Source organism: Acanthochromis polyacanthus, chromosome 8 (genome assembly GCF_021347895.1).
Source record: "Acanthochromis polyacanthus isolate Apoly-LR-REF ecotype Palm Island chromosome 8, KAUST_Apoly_ChrSc, whole genome shotgun sequence".
Taxonomy (NCBI): Eukaryota; Metazoa; Chordata; class Actinopteri; family Pomacentridae; genus Acanthochromis; species Acanthochromis polyacanthus.
Window position 1 is genome coordinate 28030335 of NC_067120.1, and position 25280 is coordinate 28055614.

At 40.3% G+C, this 25280-nt stretch overlaps 1 protein-coding gene across 1 annotated transcript in view; it reads right to left on the bottom strand.

The window, feature by feature from the left end:
* Positions 1-5285: 5285 nt before the first annotated feature.
* Positions 5286-25280, bottom strand: part of LOC110961801 (anoctamin-1-like) — a 113575-nt gene continuing 93580 nt past the window's right edge. The window contains 6 exon segments of the mRNA XM_022209545.2: positions 5286-6992; positions 10382-10487; positions 11265-11449; positions 17057-17109; positions 17277-17429; positions 24292-24434. Coding sequence (XP_022065237.1) covers positions 6705-6992; positions 10382-10487; positions 11265-11449; positions 17057-17109; positions 17277-17429; positions 24292-24434 — 928 coding nt within the window. The 3' untranslated portion in view covers positions 5286-6704.

Sequence of the window (25280 nt, forward strand, 5' to 3'; positions counted from 1 at the left end):
GGCAGCTCCATAGTCAGAAACGTGAAGCTAGCGACACCAGCGACCATAGTTAAATGCCTCCCAGGGGCCAGAGCGGGCGACACAGAAGCAAATTTGAAACTGCTGGCTAAAGATAATCGTAAATATAGTAAGATTGTTATTCACGTCGGCGGTAACGACACCCGGTTACGCCAATCGGAGGTCACCAAAATTAGCGTGGCATTGGTGTGTACTTTCGCCAAAACCATGTCGAACTCTGTAGTTTTCTCTGGACCCTTGCCTGATCTGACCAGCGATGACATGTTTAGCCGCATGTCGTCGTTTCGCCGCTGGTTGTCTATGTGGTGTCCATCAAACGACGTGGGCTTTATTGATAATTGGAGCTCTTTTTGGGGAAAACCTGGTCTGATTAGGAGAGACGGCATCCATCCCACTTTGGCTGGTGCAGCTCTCATTTCTAGGAATATGGCTGATTTTATTAGTACTCCTAAAGCATGACAACCCAGAGTTAAGACCAGGATGCAGAGTTGTAGTCTTACACACCTCTCTGCAGTTTCCTCACAGCTGTCACCCTCCAGTAATTCAGTTAACTTTATTGAGACTGTGTCTGTCCCCCGACCACCAAAATTCAATAAATTACACAAATCAAAAATATACAAAAGAAATAGTAACCACAAAAATTTAATAAAAATTAATACCACTATTTCAACAGAGCACAGAGACAGGAAAATTAAATGTGGTCTGTTAAATATTAGATCTCTCTCGTCTAAATCTCTGCTAGTAAATGAGTTGATAACTGATCACCAGATTGATTTGTTCTGTTTGACTGAAACCTGGTTGCAGCAGGAAGAATTTGTTAGCCTAAACGAATCAACTCCCCCTAGTCATATTAACTGTCATATTCCTCGAATCACAGGCCGAGGAGGAGGAGTAGCAGCAATCTACCATTCTAGTTTAAAATTGAACCAGAGGCCTAAACCTGATTACAGCTCATTTGAAAATCTCACTCTTAGTCTCTCTCATCCAAATTTGAAAGCTCAGAAACCAGTTTTATTTGTTGTTATATATCGTCCTCCTGCTCCTTATTCTGAGTTTTTATCTCAATTCTCAGACTTTTTATCTGAATTAGTGCTCAGTTCAGATAAAGTTATTATTGTGGGTGACTTTAACATTCATGTTGACATAGACAGCGACAGCCTTACAACAGCTTTTAATTCATTATTAGACTCAATTGGGTTTTCTCAACATGTAAATAAACCAACTCATAGTTTTAATCACACTCTTGACCTTGTCCTGACTTATGGCATAGAAATTGAAGAGTTAATAGTATTTCCCCAGAACCCTCTTCTTTCTGACCATTTTATGATAACATTTCAATTTAAAGTAAAGGATTGTTTAGCAGCTGAGAACAAATATCATTACAGTAGGTGTTTGTCTGACAATTCAGTATCTAAATTTAAGGAAATAATACCCTCACTGTTTACTTCAGCAACATTTACTGATAAATCAGAAGGCAATTATTATTATTTTACCCCCACAGAAGTGGATTATTATGTTAATAATGCTTCAGCCTCACTGCGTACAACTCTTGATAGTGTTGCACCTGTAAAAAAGAAAGTTATATCTCAGAGAAGACTTGCTCCTTGGTATAATTCCCAGCTGCGGACTTTAAAGCAGGCATCCCGAAAGCTGGAAAGAAAGTGGTATTCCACTAATTCAGAGGAAGTGTATGTGGCTTGGAAAAATAGTCTAGTAATCTATAAAAAAGCTCTTCGTAATGCCAGGACAACTTATTATTCATCTTTAATAGATGAGAACAAGAACAACCCTAGGTTTCTCTTTAGCACTGTAGCCAGGCTGACAAAGAGTCAGAGCTCTGTTGAACCTTGTATTCCTTTAGCTTTAACCAGTAACGACTTCATGAGCTTCTTTACACATAAAATAGTTATGATTAGAGATAAAATTAATCTGGCCCTTCCTACAAATATCACAGATGCTTTTGAATTGGCTGTTAGACCTGATGAATCTTTAGAATTCTTCACTCCTATATGTCTCTCTGAACTAATTTCAACAGTTTCTACATCCAAACCATCAACATGTCTTTTAGATCCTATCCCAACTAGACTCTTCAAGGAGATTTTACCTTTAATTAATTCTTCAATGTTAGATCTGATTAATCTCTCTCTAGTAACAGGCTATGTACCACAGGCTTTTAAGGTTGCTGTCATCAAACCTTTGCTTAAAAAGCCCACTTTAGATCCAGATGTGTTAGCTAACTATAGACCGATAGCCAACCTACCATTTCTCTCTAAAATTCTTGAAAGAACAGTTGCAAATCAATTATGTGAACACTTACAAAGGAATAATTTGTTTGAAATGTTTCAGTCAGGCTTCAGAGTGCATCATAGCACAGAAACAGCTCTGGTGAAAGTTACTAATGACCTTCTCATAGCATCAGATAATGGACTAGTCTCTATACTTGTTTTGTTAGCTCTTAGTGCAGCGTTTGACACAATCGACCACAACATTTTATTACAGCGTCTAGAACATTCAATTGGCATTAAAGGGACAGCACTGGATTGGTTTAAATCCTACTTATCAGATAGGTTCCAGTTTGTGCATGTCAACAATGACTCTTCTGAGCATACTAAAGTTAATCATGGAGTTCCTCAGGGTTCTGTCTTAGGACCGATACTTTTCACATTATACATGCTTCCTTTAGGCAATATTATTAGGAAGCATTGTATTAACTTCCATTGTTATGCAGATGACACACAATTGTATTTATCTATGAAGCCAGATGAAACTGATCAGTTAGCTAGACTGCAAGATTGTCTTAAGGACATTAAAACCTGGATGACTTTTAACTTCCTACTGCTAAATTCAGACAAAACTGAAGTCATTGTATTTGGCCCCAAACATCTTAGAAACTCGCTTTCAAAGCAAATAGTTACTCTGGATGGCATCACATTGGCCTCCAGTACTACTGTGAGGAATCTTGGAGTTATTTTTGACCAGGACATGTCCTTTAACTCACACATAAAGCAAATCTGTAGGACTTCCTTTTTTCACCTGCGTAATATTGTAAAAATCAGGAACATTCTGTCTCAGAGTGATGCAGAAAAATTAGTTCATGCTTTTGTTACTTCCAGGCTTGACTATTGCAATTCCTTATTATCGGGTTGTCCAAATAGCTCTCTCAAACATCTACAGTTGATCCAAAACGCTGCTGCGAGAGTACTGACAGGAGTTAGCAAAAGAGATCATATTTCCCCTATACTTGCTTCTCTTCACTGGCTTCCTGTTAAATCCAGAATAGAATTTAAAATCCTTCTTCTGACATATAAAGCTCTTAATAACCAATCTCCATCATATCTTAAAGATCTGATAGTACCTTATTATCCTAGTAGAACTCTTCGCTCTCAAGCTGCAGGCTTACTTGTTGTTCCTAGAATTTCTAAAAGTAGAATGGGAGGCAGAGCCTTCAGTTATCAGGCGCCTCTCCTGTGGAACCTGCTCCCAGTTTGGGTTCGGGAGGCAGACACCCTCTCTATTTTTAAGACCAGGCTTAAAACGTTCCTTTTTGACAAATCTTATAGTTGGGGCTGACTGGGTGACCCACAGGGGTTCGGCTTGTGTCTTCATTGCACAGCTGACTCCCTCTTGGACGTCCCTTCGTTCTGCCTCTAGTCATGCTGCTATAGGCCTAGGCTGCTGGGGGACTTTTCTTGACACACTGAGCCCTTCTCTATCTACCTTTACATTTAATATGTATACCGTTATTGCAGTACATTCACTCTGTTTCCCCCTGTGCTATTTCTCCGAGTGTCCCTGGTCCCAGAGCTGGATGCTTCAGATCTGCGGTTGATGTTCCACCAGCTGGTCCAGTCTCCACCATGTCCACTGTGGGATGCTGCTGCTGACCTTCCTCCAGCCCTCTGCTTCCAACTCCCTTTTTCCACCAGTCAACTCTGCATTGCCTTCACTATACTGTTATGCTAACTTACATACTGTTTGAATTTTACTGCTAGCTATATATGGAGTATGTTTAATGTCAGAGCCGTACATCATAAGAGTAAATTATGAGTCAGTTTTCAATGTTAGCTTATACTTTGTCTGTGCCACATATCCTGTCATGCATGTATCCAAATGTGTGTTGTGTTTTCCTTGCTTTCCCACCCCTCCCTCTTCTCCCATCCCTCCCCTTGCCCTCTTCTGTCCTTCTCAACCCGCCCGGCCAGCAGGCAGATGGGTCCCCCCTATAGAGAGCCGGGTTCTGCTCGAGGTTTCTTCCCTGTTAAAAGGGTGTTTTTCCTTGCCACTGTCGCCTTTGGGCTTGCTCTGGGGGTCAGGCATATGGGTTCTGTAAAGCGTCTTGAGACGAGTTGACTGTAATTGACGCTATATAAATAAAATTGAATTGAATTGAATTGAATTAATGATTCGTAATTTTATCACTTCTCAGTAATTACATTACTTTCAAATTAACAACAGAGTAATTCATCTTATGAAACAATCTGTTTACGTTCCAGTGTGTGTGTGTGTGTGTGTAGAGGTTGTGTTTTCCCTTTTCTCTCTTTTTTTTAAATTATGCTCAGCGGGAGTGGCCACATGCACCTGTGGCTCCTTGGCAATTAGCTTGGAGGGTTTATAGCTCAGCCACCCTGATCAGCGTTGCCTTTTGGCCAGACCAGCTGCTGGAGTGCTGTGTTGGTGAAAGATGTTGTACCTAAATTCGGCTGTTGTGCATCAAGAATTGTGATACTGTAGGATCATTTTCTCACAGTTAAAAAACTCGCCTGCCTCGTGTTGGAATTTGGATTTCTTTTCTTTTGAAAATAAAACTACTTCTCTTCCATATGACCAGTTTTCCTGCCTCTTTACCCGGTTTTCTTTATATTTGTTACTCCCCCCACACATCACCAGTAATTCTGCTGGTCTATCATTGTAAACTGTATGCAGTAAACCTACACATACGTACACACCTGTGCAGGAAGTTTAAAATGTGAAATGATTCATAATTGTATCACTTTTTAGTAATTACATTACTTCCAAGTTAACAACAGAGTAATTCCTCTTATGAACAATCAGAAAAAATACATTCGAAAGACTGTCTTAAAAATATAGACCCCAACGTCAAAACTCAGTGTGACAAAACTGGCTGAAGCAGTAATCAGGTACAGAACCATAGTGCCACTAAGAGCTGCAGTGGCCATTATCCTAAAATGGCACTACAGACAATGTGGTTCTGGCACAACCTGGCTCTCAAACAAAAATGGGAAAGTACTTCAGACTTTGCACAGTGGTTATCAATGAACAGGTTATTTTATTTATAATTTCTTCAATACTGAAAATTCTGTCCATGTGTGATTCAGGTTGAACCAAATAACAAACAGATTTTTTTAAAAAAAAGACAAGAACTTAGCTAAATCAGCAAACCAAAACTTTACCTACTTGTCTAACATAAACAGGAGAATATAAGGTCAAAATAAATGTTTTAACAAAGCCATCTAGATGCATGTGCTACAGGTGGATAGACTGATAAAAAATATGGCAGATTGTGGTTAAAAAAATAATAATTAAAAAGATGAATGATTCCGCTGCCCCACAGATTCCTTTTGTTCAGGGCTGTCATTGGCCTGGAGCAAGATACACAAAATATGACCACAGTCAAAGTAGTCAATTTGGTTTCTGCATGCTGCCGATTATGCTGCAGAGGTTAGGCAAAGTGTTCTGTTCTGCCATGATGGTATTGTTCAAGAAAATGATTCAAAGAGAAGCACACTTCATCACCTACAGCCCAAAAAATCTAGAGAATGGTTACCCAGAGGAAATCAGAGCTACATGATCTTGGAAATTTCCAAAGCCACTGTCTTTTCAATCTGTTTGTGTCACACCCTCCACTCCTGCCTAGTTAACAGCCTCCCTCCCTCTCCAACTTCATTTAACAAAAATAAAAGGATATTTGATGAAAAAAACTGTTTATGATAACACTTCCTGCATCAAAATTAAGGAACTGACTACACTCTACGACCAGGGACCCAGCAGCTGGTCCCTGGTCGTAGAGTACCCAGGGACCAGCTGTAGAGTGCCCAGGGACAAACATCCCCTTCCCTCTTCCTTTGTGCCTGTTGTGAGTGAGGACATTCACTGCAGAGTGAAGACAGCTATACATGAGGCCAGGTCACCATCCACCTCAACTACAGAAGCCCTGCTCAGACCTCTACTCAATTCTAGATTGTAGCCACTGTTTCGCAGCGAGTAGAGATCAGAACTGTGACTTAGCCCTAGGAAAAAGTAGAATGAGAAATCGTGGTAATGACAAATGTCCAGACATTAACTTGCAGCAGACTTGCTAAATGTCTCAACTGAACCTTTGACTCAGTTAAACAGTTGTTTGAATACTCATTATTTGATTGTTATACACACGTAATAATCTAAAGTACAATTAAGGATTTTGTACACATTGATGTACATATGTTGACATTTACAAATTCTTGAATCACTATGCAGGCAAAGCTGAAAACACATTTACAGATTCCTGTACACATTCACAAATTTGACTGCACACTTGGACATTATACACAAAGCACAGTGCAACACATTTGGCGACACCACATTGGCCAGCTGCTCTCCCAGTTGTTGGAATGTTCTGAACATGAACAAGGACACAATATTTAGGTTGGTCTAAGCAAGCAAGTTACTAGCAAGCTTTGAAACTGTAACTAAGACTGAACTATGAAAACATCGTTACTGGCATTAGAAGCTGTTGTGCATTTGCTGTGCAGTCGAGAGCATGAGTGAGTCATTGTGTTGATGTTGTTGTTGCTACTGCTGAAGGCCTCCTTGCTGCCTGTTGACACCCTGCTTTCAAGGATATGGCTCTTCCTTTGCTCTTCTTTCATGAAGTGGTCCACCAAAAGAATCTTTTCCTTGTGAATCTGCAGGCTGATATCTTTCGGGATGTCTGGGATTAGCCAGTCCACAATGTCACTCATCAGCATCACAATATTCTGGCAAAGATAAATGAAAGGGAATAATTTATTAATTTATTTATGAATCAGCATTTTTCCTTGATCTAACTGATCATGAAACAATATCACCATTGTTTTGCTCTGGTAGACAATGTTTTCACACTATTCAGAATCCAGCAACATACTTATGAAAAAAAATGTTTGTTTATTGAAATTGTGACATACTGAAATGGGTTTAACCTGTACTGAGTACTACAAGTACTACAATTTTAAGATTTCAAGATTGTTTTGGGAACAAAAGAGTTAGCGTTCCACAAGATTCTGTGATAGGACCAATACTTTTCACCTTGTAACTGCTGCCCTTGCACAACATCATAAGGGAACACTGCATAAAGTTTTATTGCTATGCAAATGACATCCAGTCACATTACATCAAACCAAATCAAACAGAGACAAATCAGTTCATTAAAAATCAAGCATGTCTTAAGGACAGAAATACATGGATGACCTGCCATTTTATTCTCCTAAATAGACCCAAAGCACCTTAGAATCACTCTGTCTAACTGCTACATATTGTTACTCCAAATGGCATTGTCATGGCCTCCTGCACTATGTTTAAGAACCTTTAAGTTATTTTTGGCAAGGCAATGTCCTTCAAACTAGTCTCTAATATGGGCATCTTTCACCGTGCAGCATTGTCAAAATCTCAAACATCCTGTCTCAGACTGATGTTGAAAAACTAGCCCATGCATTTGTTATTTCTAGGCTGTAAATTCTTGATGTCAAGATGTCCCAGTAACTGTCTGAAATAAAACTTCAGTTAGACCAAAATGCTGCAGATAGAGTTCCGACTGGAAACATTAAGAGAAATCATGCTTCACTCATGTTAGTTTCTCTTCATGGGCCCTCTGTAAAATTCAACACACAACATACTACACTGTAAATGATTAAGCTCTACCTTATCTTAAAGACCTCATTGTATCATATGGCCCAACAGAGAACTCTGCTCTGAGAGTGCAGGCTTACTTGTAGCCTAAGTACAACCAGTCGAGGTAGATCACTGCCCTCCTTGATCCTGGTTCTGCTGGAGGTTTGTTCATGGTAAAGGGGAGTTTTTCCTCCCCACTGCTGGCAAGTGCTTGGTCAAAGTCAATCCAAAGGAAACTTTGTTTTATTCAATTTCTCTGTATATTTTGGTGAAGTCTTCTATGTGAAAAGCCTTGCAATGACATGTTGTGAATTGGCACTATGTAGGTAAAACTGAACTGAAGCAAAACTGAATTGAACTGAAGTTTAGACGGCCTCTTGCCTTTCAAAGACACCTTGACTCTTACATGCATCAAAGTTCTTCTTGAAAAGATAATGCTATTTGCTAGGAAATTAATTGACTAGTAGGCAGTGTTTCATACACATTGTTCTGTTGTTTTAAACAAAATCTGTTGTTACCATGCTGGTACCATGCTGCACACCTCTTCTTTCTTCAGAAAGAAGAGAGCCACTGTCGTAACCCTGAAAACCTAGATTATAAATAAAAAGGTAATAACTAAGTAATAACCGGTGAACATATATTGTTAATATTAGACTAAAATTTATATAGAAAATTTATTTCTGTGAGAAGGAAATAAGGGGCCAAAAACAAAAGTAAATAACAATATAATTTAAAGAGAAGAATTAGATAAAGCGGGCTGCACAGTGAGCGTAGTGGTTAGCACTTTTGCCTTGCAGCAAGAAGATCCCCGGTTCAAATCCCGGGGTGGGCCTGGGATCTTTCTGCATGGAGTTTGCATTTTCTCCCTGTGCATGCGTGGGTTTTCTCCGAGCACTCCGGCTTCCTCCCACAGTCCAAAAACATGCTGAGGTTAATTGATTACTCTAACTTGTCCGTAGGTGTGAATGTGAGTGTGATTGTTTGTCTGTATATGTAGCCCTGTGACAGACTGGCGACCTGTCCAGGGTGTCCCCTGCCTTCGCCCAGGTCAGCTGGGATAGACTCCAGCACCCCCCGCCACCCTAGTGAGGATAAAGTGGTGTATAGAGAATGAAAGGATGGATGGAATTAGATGAAGCAATTTAGTATTAAAATGCTCATAATAATACTCGGTAACAATATGGTAACTTGTTAACAATAAAATAGGTATGTTCATGCAATATGAATTTCTGAAAATTTATGAAGTCAGATTTTGTTATTACCATATTATGATGCTGAAATTCATCCTCCCGTGTGGTTCAGACATTTCCATTTGTTTCATGGAAATACTATATTTTGTTTAATGCTGTGACTTGCCACTTGGAAAGAGTTGCAATAAAATAACCATGAATCAAGACTCCAAAACGCTAAACTACCTGTTTCCTTTAAATGTCATGGTAGTATCTTATAAACCAAACCTCAAGCAAGTGTAATGATTACCTGTAAAAACTTTTGATGGTTTCTCTGTCATAGGCATGACTTCAGGTGCTAAATGCTAAAGTATATGCTTGTACTATGTTTCATAGTAATATTCCCAAGATCGAAAAGCTAAGGGCCAAATAAACTGTAAATTGTGATAATATCACTCCTGCCCGAATGATGATATTACTGATGGTTCACAAGGGTTAGGGTGGAGCTGACAAGACTGCTTTGGAGGGCATCCCAAAGGCTGGGAGGACTGGCAGGACCACTCTGGAAGGTGGCCTGAAGGCTGGGAGAAACAGCAGGATCACCCAGAAGGACGGGCAGGTTGATGGCATCGGAGGCAAAACCCCTCTGGAAGATGAGCAGGTGGGCAAAGATGAAGCCCCTCGGGAGGCTGGTGATGAAGGCCAGCGGCGTAGGCCAGCGGCGTAGGCCAGCGGCGTAGGCCAGCGGCGTAGGCCAGCGGCGTAGGCCAGCGGCGGAAGAGACAGAACCCCTCAGGAGGCCGGATAGAAGGCTAGTGCCGTAAGAGATGGAACCCCTCAGGAGGCAGGTTAAGGTGGCAAGACAGACACAGGTACAGATGGGGCCCAGCTGGGATTGTGAACACTAAAGCTGTAGGACTGAATGATGTCAACAGGCTCAGATGCTGAAGATCAAATGATGTCAACAGGCTCAGACAGTGGAGATGGAGCGATGTGAGCAGGCTCAAATTATTATTTTGTCTGCCTGGGAGAGTTCATCACTCATCACTCTGATCAAAAAAATGTGTAGCTAAAGAGTGTAATTTCTATTTTGGACATTTTTTGAATGAACCTTTCCTTCCTTGATTCCTTGTCTGTTGCTTGATGTTATAATTTTTTGTCACTCTAATAACGGTGTTTGGTTTTAACCCGTTCTCCCTCGAACAAGAGATCTCAAGCAAACTTCTAGATCACATAATGGTTAAAAACATACAAAAGAAACTACCTTTAGTGTTTCCAGATGACAGGCCACAGCATTAAAAATGTTCTTCTTTCTGCATGTTTTACCTTACCTGGAAAACAATTACAAAGGCCAGTCGGACAGCAAGGACTGCCCAGAATTCCTTTGAGATCTCATATGGTGTGGCTGACCAAGGAGGTTCTCTGTAGTCCTTATATCTTTAGAGACAAAACAGAGTGACACAGTTACACAGTTACTCATATCTTGTCTTCCTAAACATTTTTTTGCTGTATAAATAGTCTTTTCTTTTGTCTTTGTTCATCCTAATTGTTGCTACTCTCATGTTTACCTTCTGATTACCTGCCTAATCTTCCCTGTGATCCTTCTCTGTGCCTGGTTTCTGTATTTAAGTTTTGTGCCCTGTTTTGTCATGTGTTTGGCCTCCTGTTTGCAAACTTGTTTGTTGACCATCTGGGGTAAGGGCATTAGTGTTTGGCTTGCAAACATAGTAGCGGACATAGTAGCGGACATAGTAGCGGACATAGTAGCGGACACCAGCTCTGAAGCAGCTTCTCCTTGAGATAATACTCCACTCAAACACTTTTCCATTGATGCAGCTTGACTTTATCATGAAGAAGCTATGGACGACCAGATATACAAACTTGTGTAACTCTGGCTGTGTCATAAATTCCCTCAACAGGTGGCTATTCCAAACTAAACCCTGATCTGCCCTCTCTTCAAGGCTCATCTCCTGAAACTCAAGGCTGGTGTTTGCCAGCTAGTCTCCTGCCAGATGACACTGTCCAGCCTACTTTGTCATTTAATCTAAAGGGGTGACAGCCTTACTTGTGGAACAGATAGCTTACAGCATCTCACAGAGTAAGGACAAAGTAACAATGACATCGAGCATGCACCTACATCATTTTGCTGATGTGTTCTTAGTATGTTTACTTTGCTATGAAACTGTCAACTGTGAACTAACGTTCATTTCCCACCTGCAAATCTCCACAGGGTAGCCAAGATGCAACGGATCCAAGGTTTCTTTGCCCTCCTGGAAGTGGGAGACGTTAAAATAGGACAGTGTGTGGTTGACAAATCCGTGCATGGAGCCATCAGGGCTGTACATGTACTGGTAGACCATCCGAGGGATGAAGTCTGAAGTGAAGGAGATGACAAATGCCTAGGAATAGTGGTAGGGAACATTAGGGACAAATGGTGAGTTAGGTGAATGCTAATAAACAGTCCACGTCTTATGTAAATAAGATTTCAATGTGACAACACTGCCAAGTTGAAATTAAACAATCCACTCTATACATCAAAGGGGCTAGCACAGAAATGACTCCTGTGGTTGACTAGTGACCTGTCCAAGGTGTGTCCTGCCTTATGCTCCATGTCACCTCAAATATGCTCCCAACCACCATGTAATCCTCTACACAATAAAGTGGTTATAGAAAATGGATGGATAGTTTATTGCTATTTTCGAAAGTGATAGTAATAATAAAGGCAGGGAACCAAGGAATTAAGGTTGGAAGAAGTATCTACAGAGTGATTTTTTTAAACAGTGATTTATTAATTTATTTATTTTTAAATCTATGAATTTAATAGTTCTGGGGCTGCACAGTGGATCACCTTGCAGCTAGAAGATCCATGGTTCACATTCCAGCCTGGGATCTTTCTGCATGGAATTTGCATATTCTACCTGTGCATGCGTGGGTTTTCTCCGGCTTCTCTGGCTTCTCTGGCTTCCTCCCACAGTCCAAAAACATCTGATAACCTCAAGTGTTGGTGATTCTAAATTGCCCATAGGTGTGAATGTGAGTGTGATTGTTTGTCTCTGTGTAACCCTTTGATAGACTGGTGACCTATCCAGGGTGTCTCCTGCCACAGACCCAATTCTGTACATAGATTCCTATGACATTTGCATTGAGTACAGATCCAAATTAAAGTGAACAAGGTTATCTCCAGATGTGGGTGGGCTGGCTGAAAAGTATTGCACTGCAAAACAGAATTCAGTCAACAGTGTTTAAGCACTAAAACAGACCAGTGACTCAATACAGATCAATCACATTAAAATTATACTTTTGTTTTAGTGGCCTTTAAAACACGTAAACCTTCCAGGTTGCTAGCTGCTTGTATTGTCGTCCCGATATTCATTCAGCGCCAGCTTCACTTTGATTCAAGTGAAAAATTGCAATAGGCTGGACTATTCTGTTTACTGGAAGTTTCAATAATTCTGTCAAAACCCCCCCTGCTGATCCAAAATACTGCAGGCAGAGTTCTGATAGTAGCCAGTAAGAGAGATCATATTTCTCTCATATCAGCCTCGCTTTATTGACTCCAAGAATATGCAGATAGAAATTAAAATCCTGCTTCTCATATACAAAGCTCTTAAGGACCAAGTTCAATTGTATCTCAATGTCATGTCCTCAGCTTCTGCCTCTGCTTAATTGGCAGCTTTCTCTCTATCTCCATTTCCATGTGTATGTGCATGTGTGTCATTTATAATTGAGTGTCTGCCGATATTGAAATTACTTTTGAGCTAGCATTCACGGTTAGCCCGTAATTAGCGACAGAACGCGACTGCAGCTGACAAGCTGTAAACTGCTGCAGGGGCGGCACGAGGTTTTCAGGACAGGGGGGGCTTAGCCCCCAGGAGATGCACACAATGTGAGTGAACATTAAATTTTACAGCTAGCAATTTAGTGTGTAGCTTCACACCATGGACACCTTGATCAAGTTCGAAAATGAGACCTGTGCGATAATATTTAACAGAGTTATGGCCCTTTATCACTATTTTGGATATAGACTCATAGACATCACATGTGGCGGGGGATATTGATGACCATGTCATCTTGTTTATACTGCCTCCCCACACTGGAAAAAATGCCCCTCTCAAAACAAGAAAAAAATTATTTCAAGGAACTTTTACCTTGAAATAAATTTTTTTTTTTAAATCTGCCAATAGAACAAGTAAAAAATGGCTTGGTAAGATTTCTTGAAATAAGATATGATATTTAGAATATTGAGATCTTAAAATTCGCTGGGTACAACTTATTTTAAGCTTTATTTTACCAGGATTGCCAAGTTTAAGTGTCCTTAAATAAGTCAGATATGCTAAAAAACATGCAGTTTTTCGCTCAAAAATATATTTTTGCTTTTCTAATTTGAGATGTATTAACCCTTGTGTCGTCCTGTGGGTCAAAATTGACCCGTTTTAAAGTCTGAAAATGTGGGTGGGGAAAAAATTTTCACAGTGAAACTTCTGATGTCCAACATTTTTGTGAAATCTTTGAACAATTTTTGGTAGAAAAAAAGAAATGTTCAAAATGTTTCTGAAGAACATTCACAAAAAAATCTATCAAAATCCAGCGAATTTTGCTGGATTTTGATAGATTTTTTGTGTGAATGTTCTTAAAGGAATGTTCTTAAAGAAAGAAAAGAAGAATTTTTACAGATATATATGGAATCACTTTAAATATTTTTTGGATTTTTTTTGGAAGATATATACTCATTTTTTGAAAATATTAACAAGAATTTTCTTGCCAAATTTGGGAGATATTTTTTTTTAAATAAAACTTTTCACTAGTATTGATGCTGAACTGTATAGAGAGACATTTAAAATAGCTGATGTTGATTTAGGGATGGAAATCAACACAGGAGCAGCTAGGAGTATCATATCACAGGAAACATGCAAACAGAAGTTCGCAACAGTTAAGCTTAAAGCTTATAATAGAGGTTATATCCCTGTTTTGGGCAGATTACAGCTACAGTAGTCTATTTGTTTATTTGATAGGGACAGAACAACAAACATTGTTACATTAACTGATGTCATGTTCATATGGCTGACAGCTAATTCGCAGACCTGGTCTATGGGGAACACATTCAGAACTTGCCCCTGGTAGTTGTTAAAGGTCAAGGGCCAACACTGTGTGACAGAAACTGGCTCAGGAAACTTCAACTTAACTGGGACCAGATAAAAGTATTTACAGGAGCAAAGGTGTGGGATACTTGAGGCAGTGCTGGCTAAATATTCAGAGGAGTTGGGAACCCTTAGAGACACTAGGGCTTCTACTAGGGCTTCTACTATTGTTAAACCAGAGATAACCCCAAAGTTTTTGCTAGCACACCCCTTCCATTTGCTATGAAAGAAAGAGTGGATGAGGAACTAAAGAGGCTAGAAGAAGCAAAGATCATCTCTCCAGAGAAACATTGTGAGTGGGCAGTGGCAATAGTGCCAGTGAAAAAGAGAGATAAGTCACTGTGCTTATGTGGAGATTATAAAGTCTCAGGCAACTGAAATAGACACCTATACCATACCTAGGCGCAGTTAGCAACCGTGAATGGAGGGAAAGTTTTCTCCAAAATTGATTTAGCAACAGCTTACCAGCAAGTGCCGTTAGATGAGGACTCAAAGAAGTACATCACAATCAACACCCACAGAGGATTTTTTTGTGTACAACAGACTACCATTTGGAATAAGCTCTGATCCTTCCATTTTCCAGAGGACAATGTCAAATTTGATGAAAGACCTGCCAGTGGTCGTATTCCTGGACGACCTACTAATCATGGGTTGGTCAGAAGAGGAATACCTTAAAAACCTATAGGATGTCCTATAAAGCCTCCAAGACAACGAGCTACTAGTGAAATGCTCAAAGTGTGAGTTCAGTAGAACTTGCATAGAGCATCTGGGTCAAGTTTTAGATGAACATGGTATTCACCCTTTAAAAGGCAAGTTGAGAGCAATACAGGAGGCTCCAGCTCCAACCAACATCAAGGAGCTTCAAGCTTTCTTAGGACTTGTAAATTGTTATGGACGATTTGTGCCACAGCAAAGCACAGTGTCGGTACTACTATGCAGACTGTTAAAGAGACAGGTAACATGGAAATTGACTGAGGTTGAACAGAAGGCTTTGATTAAGTGCAAAGAGCTACTGACTAGTGACCAAGTGTTGGCTCACTATGACCCCTCTCTACCGCTCAGCTTAGTATGTGATGCTTTTGTTTATGTCATTGGAGCAATTATCCAACACCTTATGCCAAATGGTGAGGAGCGGCCAACAACATATGCTTCCCAAACGCTCTCTTCAGCAAAGAAAAAATATTCTCAAACAAAAAAGGAAGCAATTGAACTGATAAATGGTGTCAAAAAGTTTCATCAGTACTAATGCAACAGACGCTCTACTCTAGTTACTGACCATCATCCCACTATTAACACTGTCTGGTGAGCATAAGAATCTGTCGGCGTTCGCTGCTGTCCACATCCAGCATTAGGCCATTTTCTTATCAGCTTATGACTAATCACTGCTAACAGAGCATCTACAGGGAGCACTGCTCAATGCTTTCCATATTGCCAAGGCAACACGCATAGACAGTGTGCTATCCTGAGGGTATAAGTATGTCATGGAATGCTGACACAACTAAGTAGAAGAAAACTTAAAACAGTTTGCTGCAAAAATAAATGAACTATCCACAGAGCAAGGTTGTGTTTATTAGGGCACCAGAGTCATCCTACCCTCAAGAATAAGAGAAGCAGGGTTAAAAGAGATCCACACTGCGCATCAAGGCATAGTGAAAACAAAAGCTCTTGCTCGAAAATATATATGGTGACCAAACCTTGACTCAGAGGTGGACCGGATCTGTAAGGAATGTGAAACCTGTTAGCTGGAGCAGAAAATGTCATAGCAGGTTTCTCTGCATCCATTGGAGTTTCCAGGAGAGGTCTGGAAAAGACTGCACATAGACTTTATGTACTATGGCTCAGCTCCCTCTACGCCAAGACGGTTTGGTACTGAAGGTCGCGGTCTGATGAATCCAACAGTACCACATTGTCTGCAAAAAGCAGAGACGCGTTCCTGAGGTCCCCAAACTGGACAGCCTCCTCACCCCAGCTATGCCTTCAGATCTTGTTCATGAACACTGCAAACAGGATTGGAGAAAAGGGGCAACCCTTTTCAGAGTCCGACACCCACCGGAAACATGTCTGACTTTGGGATGTGTCAAGTATGCGGACACATCCCTCATTTTGGTTGTACGAGGACCAAACAGCTTGTATCAGGAAACCCGGTACCCCATACTCCCACAGTATCCCCCACAGAGCCCCTGAGAGGACACAGTCATAGGCCTTCTCCAGATCCACAAAACACATGTGAACTGGTAGGTTGAATTCCCAGGCTCGCCTTAGCAGCTGTGCAATGGTAATGAGCTTGTCCACTGTTCCACGACCAGGACGGAATCTGCGTTGCTCCTCCTGAATTCAAGGTTTGACAATCAGTTGAAGCCTCCTTCCAGCAGCCAAGAGTAATTTTTTCTTGAGGAGGTTAAGGAGTGTGATACCTGGGTAGTTGGCACACACTCTCGAGTCCCCCTTTTTGAAAATAGGAACCAGCACCCCAGTCTGCCAGTCCACACTATACCTAATGCCCACTGTATGTTTACATACAATTGGAAACAAAAGTTTCCTATAACTCTGCCACCTGGCATATTTTGACATATTTCCAGATGATCTATGAAAGAACAAAAATGCATGATTGTTTTTTTTGCTACAAAAACATGAGTTTCAATGATCCTATCACAGAAAATTAAGAATTGTCGGAGTCCTTGGAATTTCAAACCTGCCGATATGCACGGTCTTTACAACTGTATGTAAATTTTTGCTGACAACTGTAAATGTAAATTTTAATGGAATTTTGAGTGCATTGTTTCACAACCAATGTTATGACAGAGACAATAAAATAATACATTTGAATACCTGCAGTGCATAAATAATATGCAATAATGTATTACTTACATTAATGATGACAGCCACTTTTGCTACCCCTTTTAGTATGTTGTACCAGATACCTGTGGACAAAACAATATATTTTAGCTACCAAATTTTCTACACTTAGTTTCCTCTTGCACTGTTGTTGCAATAAATATGCTTACAGAAGTGTTAGGTGCAATGTTTCATTTCACTGTGAGATTTCACTCATTTTTATAAGATACACAGTATGGGAAATATAACTCACCAATGTCTTTGGCTCTTGCTGCCACTGGTCTTCGTAACTCTGTCACAAATTTCTTGGCATCAAGTCGTATTTCAATTATGTTGTTGAGCAGAGCAAACAGTGGAGCCAGGGGGAAGGATGCCACAAACAATGTAACAAAACCAAATTGAATGACTGGAAAAAGTGGAATACAAAAGAATATATTAGAAAATGATTATTAATAACAAGCTTATGTCTATAATTAAATCCTCCCTAGGTTGATGTAAAATATATAGAACTGTATAAACCTCTCAGGCAAGTCAAGTAAGTCAAGATGCTTTCAAACGGCATGGATAATTTATGATTTATAAACTGACTTCATGCAAAGAAGATAATAATGATAATCATAAGGAGGCTAATAAAGTCAAAATCTTCATCATATCAAAATGCAGTTAGTTTGCCAAACTCAGCTGTATTAACGTTCCTGAGTTTATCTCTTTAGACACCCATGAGTAGAGCTGGGAAGGGGCCTCCACCAGCTGACTGTTATCTGGGGATAATTTGCCCTATAAGGAGCCAGTCTGAGGCTATCTCATTTCCTCATGTTACATGGCTGGCACCTGGGCTGTTCCAACTACAGACATATATGTTCCCATCACTAAACATCACACTACTGATTTGTGACTTACTACTTACATTTTTTGGGCAAACTAAACAAAGTGAATGGTGGTTGATTTGTGTGAACTGTCTCCTTTTGTTGGAAGCCTGAGCTACCTAAAAAGAATGATGGCTCAACTGGGATATGAACCTGGGACCTCTTATATGAGTACTTTATATTAATTTCATTTGTAGCTACAGTAGTTGTAGAAAATATTAAATGACACGGTATATCAAAGAGCATGGATCTTGTGAAATATTAAAACCCTGTATCAGCCCTGTGAAAAAGTAATTGCACCTCCTGAACCTAATAACTGGTTGGTCCCTTGGCAGCAACAACTGTACTCCGCCAAGGAACGGCGGAGTTATGTGACGATCACCGAACGTTTGTCTATGAGTCTGTTTGTCTGTCAGAGTGAAACATTACTCAAAAACGGACTTGTCTCAGTCTCCCCCTTGATCTGATTGGTTTTCTTTCAAGTAAGTCTGGAGCATTATTAATTCCTTCAGGATATTTTCAATTAATTATATCCTCTCCTCTGTGTTTTGAAGTTTGCTCTTCCACCTCTCTGAGGCTTCTGTCTTCTTTGATTTCCCACAATTGTTGCTTGATTTCTTCACATTTATTTTGAGGTCTATAGTTTTAAGTCTAACCTCCATTTTTGCCCAGTTATCTTCTGTTATTAGCTTAGCTGGTGACCTGCAGCTAAATAGGGAAATTCTTGCCCCCCATTTTGTGTGAGCATTTTATTTTGCCTTTGCTCTCTTTGTCATCATAAACCAGTCCCTCCAGGAATTCGTGATATTGCGTTCGCACGAATTCACGCGAAATCAACCAATCTCTGTGAATTTTGCACGGCCTTGCAATTTTGTCCAATCACCGCAACTTTCCTGCAATTTTGGCCCGTCTCCTGTCAGTTCCACCGATCATAGCAGCTCCCAGCACAAACGTAATGCATGTACGTTACCGAATTCACTTCCTTGTTTATGGTTTGAAGATGCAGAAATGTGTGATAATGACCAACAAAAATTACTGCTGAAGACCGTGATACACAATTAATTCACCGATGCTCTTCACCAAAGCAGAGCTAAACTGTTTTACAACCGTGTAATATTGTGGTGGAATACAAAAAAAGAAAAAAATCATCGATTGATACTTTTTTTTAAAAACACGAAACATATTAGAACGACTGAAATGAGCGGACAACAGACCAGACAAATCACTATGATGGAAACTGTTGTATCCAGATCCATTAGAGAACTGAAAGAATGAGGTAAATTAGATTAATTATTCCACCAAAGAACACGGCGGAGTTATGTAACGATCAGTGTTTGTGAATCCTTCCTCTGTTACCAACATCACTCAAAAACGGACTCAGGGATTTGAATGAAATTTTCAGGGTTGGTCAGAAATGACACAAGGACCAAATGATTAGACTTCGGCAGTGGTACGGCTTAAAGTTTGGATCAACGGATTGGTAAGGATTCATAGCAGCACGGTGTCTGGCAACAAGTGAACGCAACCTCAGCGGCCTGCCGACGATCACATCATTGTGATCCTACAACAAATCTACCACTGTGGACGTATCGGAAATGACAGAAGGAATAACTGATTAAATTGTGGGGGTGTTTCTGAGTCCCATCAATTCCCACAGCCCGCTACATAATTAGGCCACACGATTCAGTATGTACACATGCAGAACACACACCAGTCTTGGTGGAGTACTGTGCTCTCTTCTTGTTAATTGAAGTGACAAGCCATGAGGGGGTGTGTGAACACATGTGTGCCAGGAAGTGAAATTAACTTTTTAAGCCACTGACAGATATGTCCAAATATGATTCATTCAATAGTAAATTATCATTTTGTGCCGCAAATCTACCAACCCTGTCAAACTAAACCAGTATCGGGCTGCTGCTATTTTCCCACCATGGTGTGTCAGCTTTTGTGGAAATGGGTTGGAACATTAAATAATTAATTTCAGAATAAATATTGTCAATTGCAGTGTTGAAACATGTTCTACAAGCTGGACAAAATGCAGCTTTTTAGCAGTTGTCACTGTCTCCCACAATTTCATCACAACAAATAAGCTTAAAACATCGCAACTTTTATCGCAATTTTTTTAGAAAAGCTGCCGCGAATTCAGGCATTTTCGGCTGCAACAATCATGAAAAACGCCCGCAAAATCCTGAAGGTAAACTGTCATCATTGAACTGTTTTTTTTTATAGCTTTAGTCTTTTTGATGAAAAAATTAGTCGATAAATTAAAAAAAAAATGTAAAAATTTTTTTTTAAAAGTGTAATACTAGCCTGTTTTTACATCTACTAAACACTTTAAAAATGGATGAGGATAGCTGAATCCTCAGTATATATGGCATAAAAATTTTCCAAGCTGCTGCTGTGAGATAACCAGATGTTCAGCATGCCTCCACAAATTTGGGCCCACAGAGCACATGTAACTGCATGCTTCTCTGCTGAGCTGACACAGTGCGTAAAATACTTGCCCCCTGCCTGAAATCTTCTATTTGTTCATATTTCTCATATTTCATCATGAAACAAATTAGAATGTAAGACAACGATAACCCAAGGAAAGGCAAAATGCAGTTTTTCAATAATGTTTTTTGGAGAAGAAACAAATGCTGTCCTCTCTTGCCCTATGTGAAAAAGAAAGTTGAGTTCTATTTTACCAGCCACGCCCACATATGATTACTGCCAGGCTTAGTGAAGTAGCTCAAGGATCTCAAAAAGCAGCAACATACCATGTTCAAAAAGATTCAAGAACAGATGCGAAACAAAATCATTGACATTTATTAGTCTGGACAGGGTTGCAAAACCATTGCTGAGGCTCTGGAACTCCAGAGAACCACAGTGAGAGACATGATCTACAAATGGAGAAACATGGAACAGTGGTGAACTTTCCCAGGAGTGGCCTACCTACCAACATTTCTCAGAGAGTGCATCGACACCTTATCCAGGACTCACAAACGAATCCAGACGAACATCAAAAGGACTGCAGACCTCACTGGCCTCATTTAAGGTCCATCTGCATGATTCCATAATAAGGAAGACTCTGGGTAAAAATGGCATCATCGGAGAGTTGCCAAGCACAAACCACTGCTGATCAAAAAGAATATAAAGGTTTGACAAACATATCTAGATGAGCTCCAAGACTTGTGGGATACCATCCCATTGACTGATGAGTCAAAGGTGGAATTTTTTTGAAAGAAATGGGTCCCATTACATCTGGAGTAAAGATAATGAGACATTCCACAAGAAGAACATGATACCAACAGAAAATTACAAAATCCTCCTGGAGAATAACCATAATCAGTTCATGGCCTAAAGCTCAACACAAATGGGTTATGCAGCATAACAATGACCAAAAGCACAAAAGCAAGTCCACTTTTGCGTAGTTAAAAAAGAATAAGATGAAGGTTTTTGAGTGGCCAAGTCAAACTCTCTGCTTGAATCTAATTGAGATTCTGTGGCAAGACCTTAAAATGACAGCTCATGATTGAAAACCATCTGATGTGGTCAAATTAAAACTATTCCGCAGAGAAGAGTGGGTCAAAATTCCTCTATGGTGATGTAAAAGACTGATGAAGAGTTGTAACTAGAAAAGCACTCAGAAAGCCCAGTACTCTGCCAAGGCTGCTCAGTTGACATATCATGAAATCTGTAATGAAAAATGACCTTGCACTGAGCACAGACGCGTTATGCATGTGCATGTCATGTATGGACACTGAATTGCATGCAAATTACTCTTAGAACAGTCTGTTGATCAGTTCATCACATTTGGCAAGCCTTTGTTTTGCTAGTGTTAAAATAACCGTTCACTCCATGCTTTTATTTTGAAGGCGTATTTTAATGTTACAGGCTTTTATTGTGTCACTGGCATTTGAAGTGTATCTTTAAGAAGCGTTTTCTTGACATGACAAACACGCTGCCCAGAAGACCGAAAAGTCACGTAAAGATGAAAGAAAACGGTTCCACGCTTTTGCTGTCTAGCAAAGGATGTGTATAAACTTATGAGCACCTAGCTGCAATGGGGACAAGCTCTTACTGTATTTACAGAAGAAAGGAGTGAAGGACAGAAAGGCGAATTTGTGTTCAAAATAAGGCTGACAGATGAACGTAAATAAAGGCTTTGTGAGACACCAGGAGCTTCACTATTTTCTAGCTGGGATTTGCTACATTGCGTGACCTAAATATGTAGTGGGCGGCGGGAATTGATGGGACTCAGAAACACCCCCACAGTTTAATCAATTGTTCCTTGCACGATTTCCAACTGATAGAGCATTGTCATTTTTTAGTAGAATTGCAATCATGTGATCGTCATCAGGTAACTGACACAGTGTTCACATCATGGTTACAGCAACACTATGTTGGCAGCTATATCTCGCAATGGGAAATCCTTAACAAAGCTGTGGATCCAGACTATAAGCCATCTAAATGTGAAAATTGAATGAGGTGGTCCTTGTGTCATCTCTGAAATCCCTTGAAAATTTCATCCAAATCCGTTAGTCCGTTTTTTAATAATGTTTCACACTGACAGACAAACAGACTCACAGACAAACGTACGCTGATCGTCACATAACCGTTCTTTGGCTGGAGTAAAGCTGTTGCTGCCAAGGGACCAACCAGTTATTAGGTTCAGGTACTTTTTCACAGGACTGATACAGGGTTTCAATAATTCTTTAAAAAAACATCATTTAAAAATGGCATTTTGTGTTTCATGGGTTATCTCTATAATATTCAAGAAATATAAATATTAATTTGATAACCTGAAACATATGAGTATAAGAAATGTGCAAACAATAGAAGATTTCTGTAATTTCTGGCAAAGATTTTTGATCATATGACTCTTGTAGACTTTCTCATTATTGGATTGAACCCATCAGTTTTCTGAATGTAAATAGTCACTGCATGATCGTTCATAAATTGATTTCTTTTGAAAAACAGTGGGATAATATTACTGACATAAAAGCTTGGTGCTTCAAATGTTATAACAGGTTGCCTGCTTCTAAACAAGAGATACACTATATTGCCAAAAGTATTCGCTCACCCAACTAAACAATCAGAATCAGGTGTTCCAATCACTTCTATGGCCACAGGTATATAAAACCAAGCGCCTAGGCATGCAAATGCTTTTACAAACATTTGTGAAAGAATGGCTCGCTCTCAGGAGCTCAGTGAATTCCAGTGTGGAACTGTGATAGGATGCCACATGTGCAAAAAATTCCAGTCGTGACATTTCCTCGCTCCTAAATATTCCACAGTCAACCGTCAGCTGCATTAGAAGAAAGTGGAAGTGTGTGGGAACAACAGCAACTCAGCCACCAAGTGGTAGGCCACGTAAACTGACGGAGCGTGGTCAGCGGATGCTGAGGCGCATAGTGCCAAGAGGTCGCAGACTTTCTGCAGAGTCAGTCGCTACAGACCTTCAAACTTTATGTGGCCTTCAGATTAGCTCAAGAACAGTGCGCAGAGAGCTTCATGGATTGAGTTTCCATAGCCAAGCAGCTGCTTTCAAGCCATACATCACCAAGTGCAATGCAAAGTGTCGGATGCAGTGATGTAAAGCACGCCGCCACTGGACTCTAGAGTAGTGGAGACGCGTTCTCTGGAGTGATGAATCGCGCTTCTCCATCTGGCAATCTGATGGACGAATCTGGGTTTGGCGGTTGCCAGGAGAACGATACTTATTGTGTCCATAAAGACATGGATGACAGAGTCTGGTTTGGATGAACTTGACTGATTTGCACAGAGTCCTGACCTCAACCTGATAGAACACCTTTGAGTTGAATTAGAGTGGAGACTGAGAGCCAGGCCTTCTCGTCCAACATCAGTGTGTGACCTCACAAGTGCACATCTGGAAGAATGGTCAAAAATTTGCATAAACACACTCCTAAACCTTGTGGACAGCCTTCCCAGAAGAGTTGAAGCTGTCATAGCTGCAAAGAGTGGACCGACGTCATATTGAACCCTATGGATTAGGAATGGGATGCCACTTACGTTCATATGCGAGTCAAGGCAGGTGAGTGAATACTTTTGGCAATATAGTGTATGTCTATGCTATGGACCAGCGCAATTTAAGTATTGTTGTATGCCACGAAAAACAGGCCGACGTTAAAACAATGGTTCAGCTAATTAGTTCTGTGTAGATGGACCTTTTAATCCCAGTTTCTCACTCCCACCACCCCTACCCCCACCACCCCATAATGCCCCACGATTTGAGAAACACTGCTTTAGTGACGGTAGTGATACATGTGTATGAAGGTCTAATTTGTGTAAGTACTAAGTATGGTAGCATCCCATGCAGGTGCAGTAGTTACACTGTTTCCTTCACTGTGAAACAATGTGTGTTTCTGTGTGTGGGGATATCATGTTTGTGGTACTAACTCATTTCCATGTATTCAGGAGTTAATCCAGCAAATGGTTCCAGGAAGTGGTCAGTTTCATATCTCTGCAACTTCTTCTGCCTCTCTTCTTCTTGAAAAGCTCCTTGTTTTGACCGAATGAATCGAATCAGCTTCTTCAATTTGCTGAGGAACATGTCACATACATGTAAACAGACAGACAGACGTACAGACAGAAAGACACAACATACACATACAGACACATGCAGACGTTCAGGAGAATTGCACATATTGTCATACATTTTCTCTCTTTCCTTGAGTGATATATAACAATGCCAACTATAAGTATTCATACGTGAGTATTAGAAGTTTACTCTATCGCTTTCAACTTTGAATCATGGTCAATATGACTTTGTTGACAATAATGTATAAGAAAAACAATGTCAAAGTGAAAACCAATTCTGCAAATCAATAAAAAGGATAAAATATAAAACAGAAAAAAGAGATTGCTTAAGTATCACGCCTGTGAAATCCATCCATTTGCTATACACTGCTTAATCCTCTGTAGAGCCATGGGTGGCTGGGCCTTATTCCAGTTGACTTAGGGCGAAGGTTGTCAGTCTGTTGCAGAGCCACACAGAGAGACAGACAACCACGCACACCCATTCACACCTATGGACAATTTAGAAGTACCAATTAACTTCAGCATGTCTTTGGACTGTAGAAGGAAGCTAGACCACCTAGTGAGAATCCACGCTGCACAGGGAGAACATGCAAACTCCACACAGAAAGACCCCAGGCTGAAATTCAAACCAAGAACCTTCTAGCATGTGAGGTGACAGTGCTGACCACAGCATCACCATGCTCCCCCTTTAAAGTGACTCATCCAATTCTATACAGGTGCACCAAATTAGTGTTCAAAGTGACATAATTTCTGAAACAGAGATCACTGAACCAGGGGTGTCAAATTCATTTTAGTTCAGGGGCCACATCCAGCCCAGTGTGCTCTCAAGTGCACACTGGGCACTGATT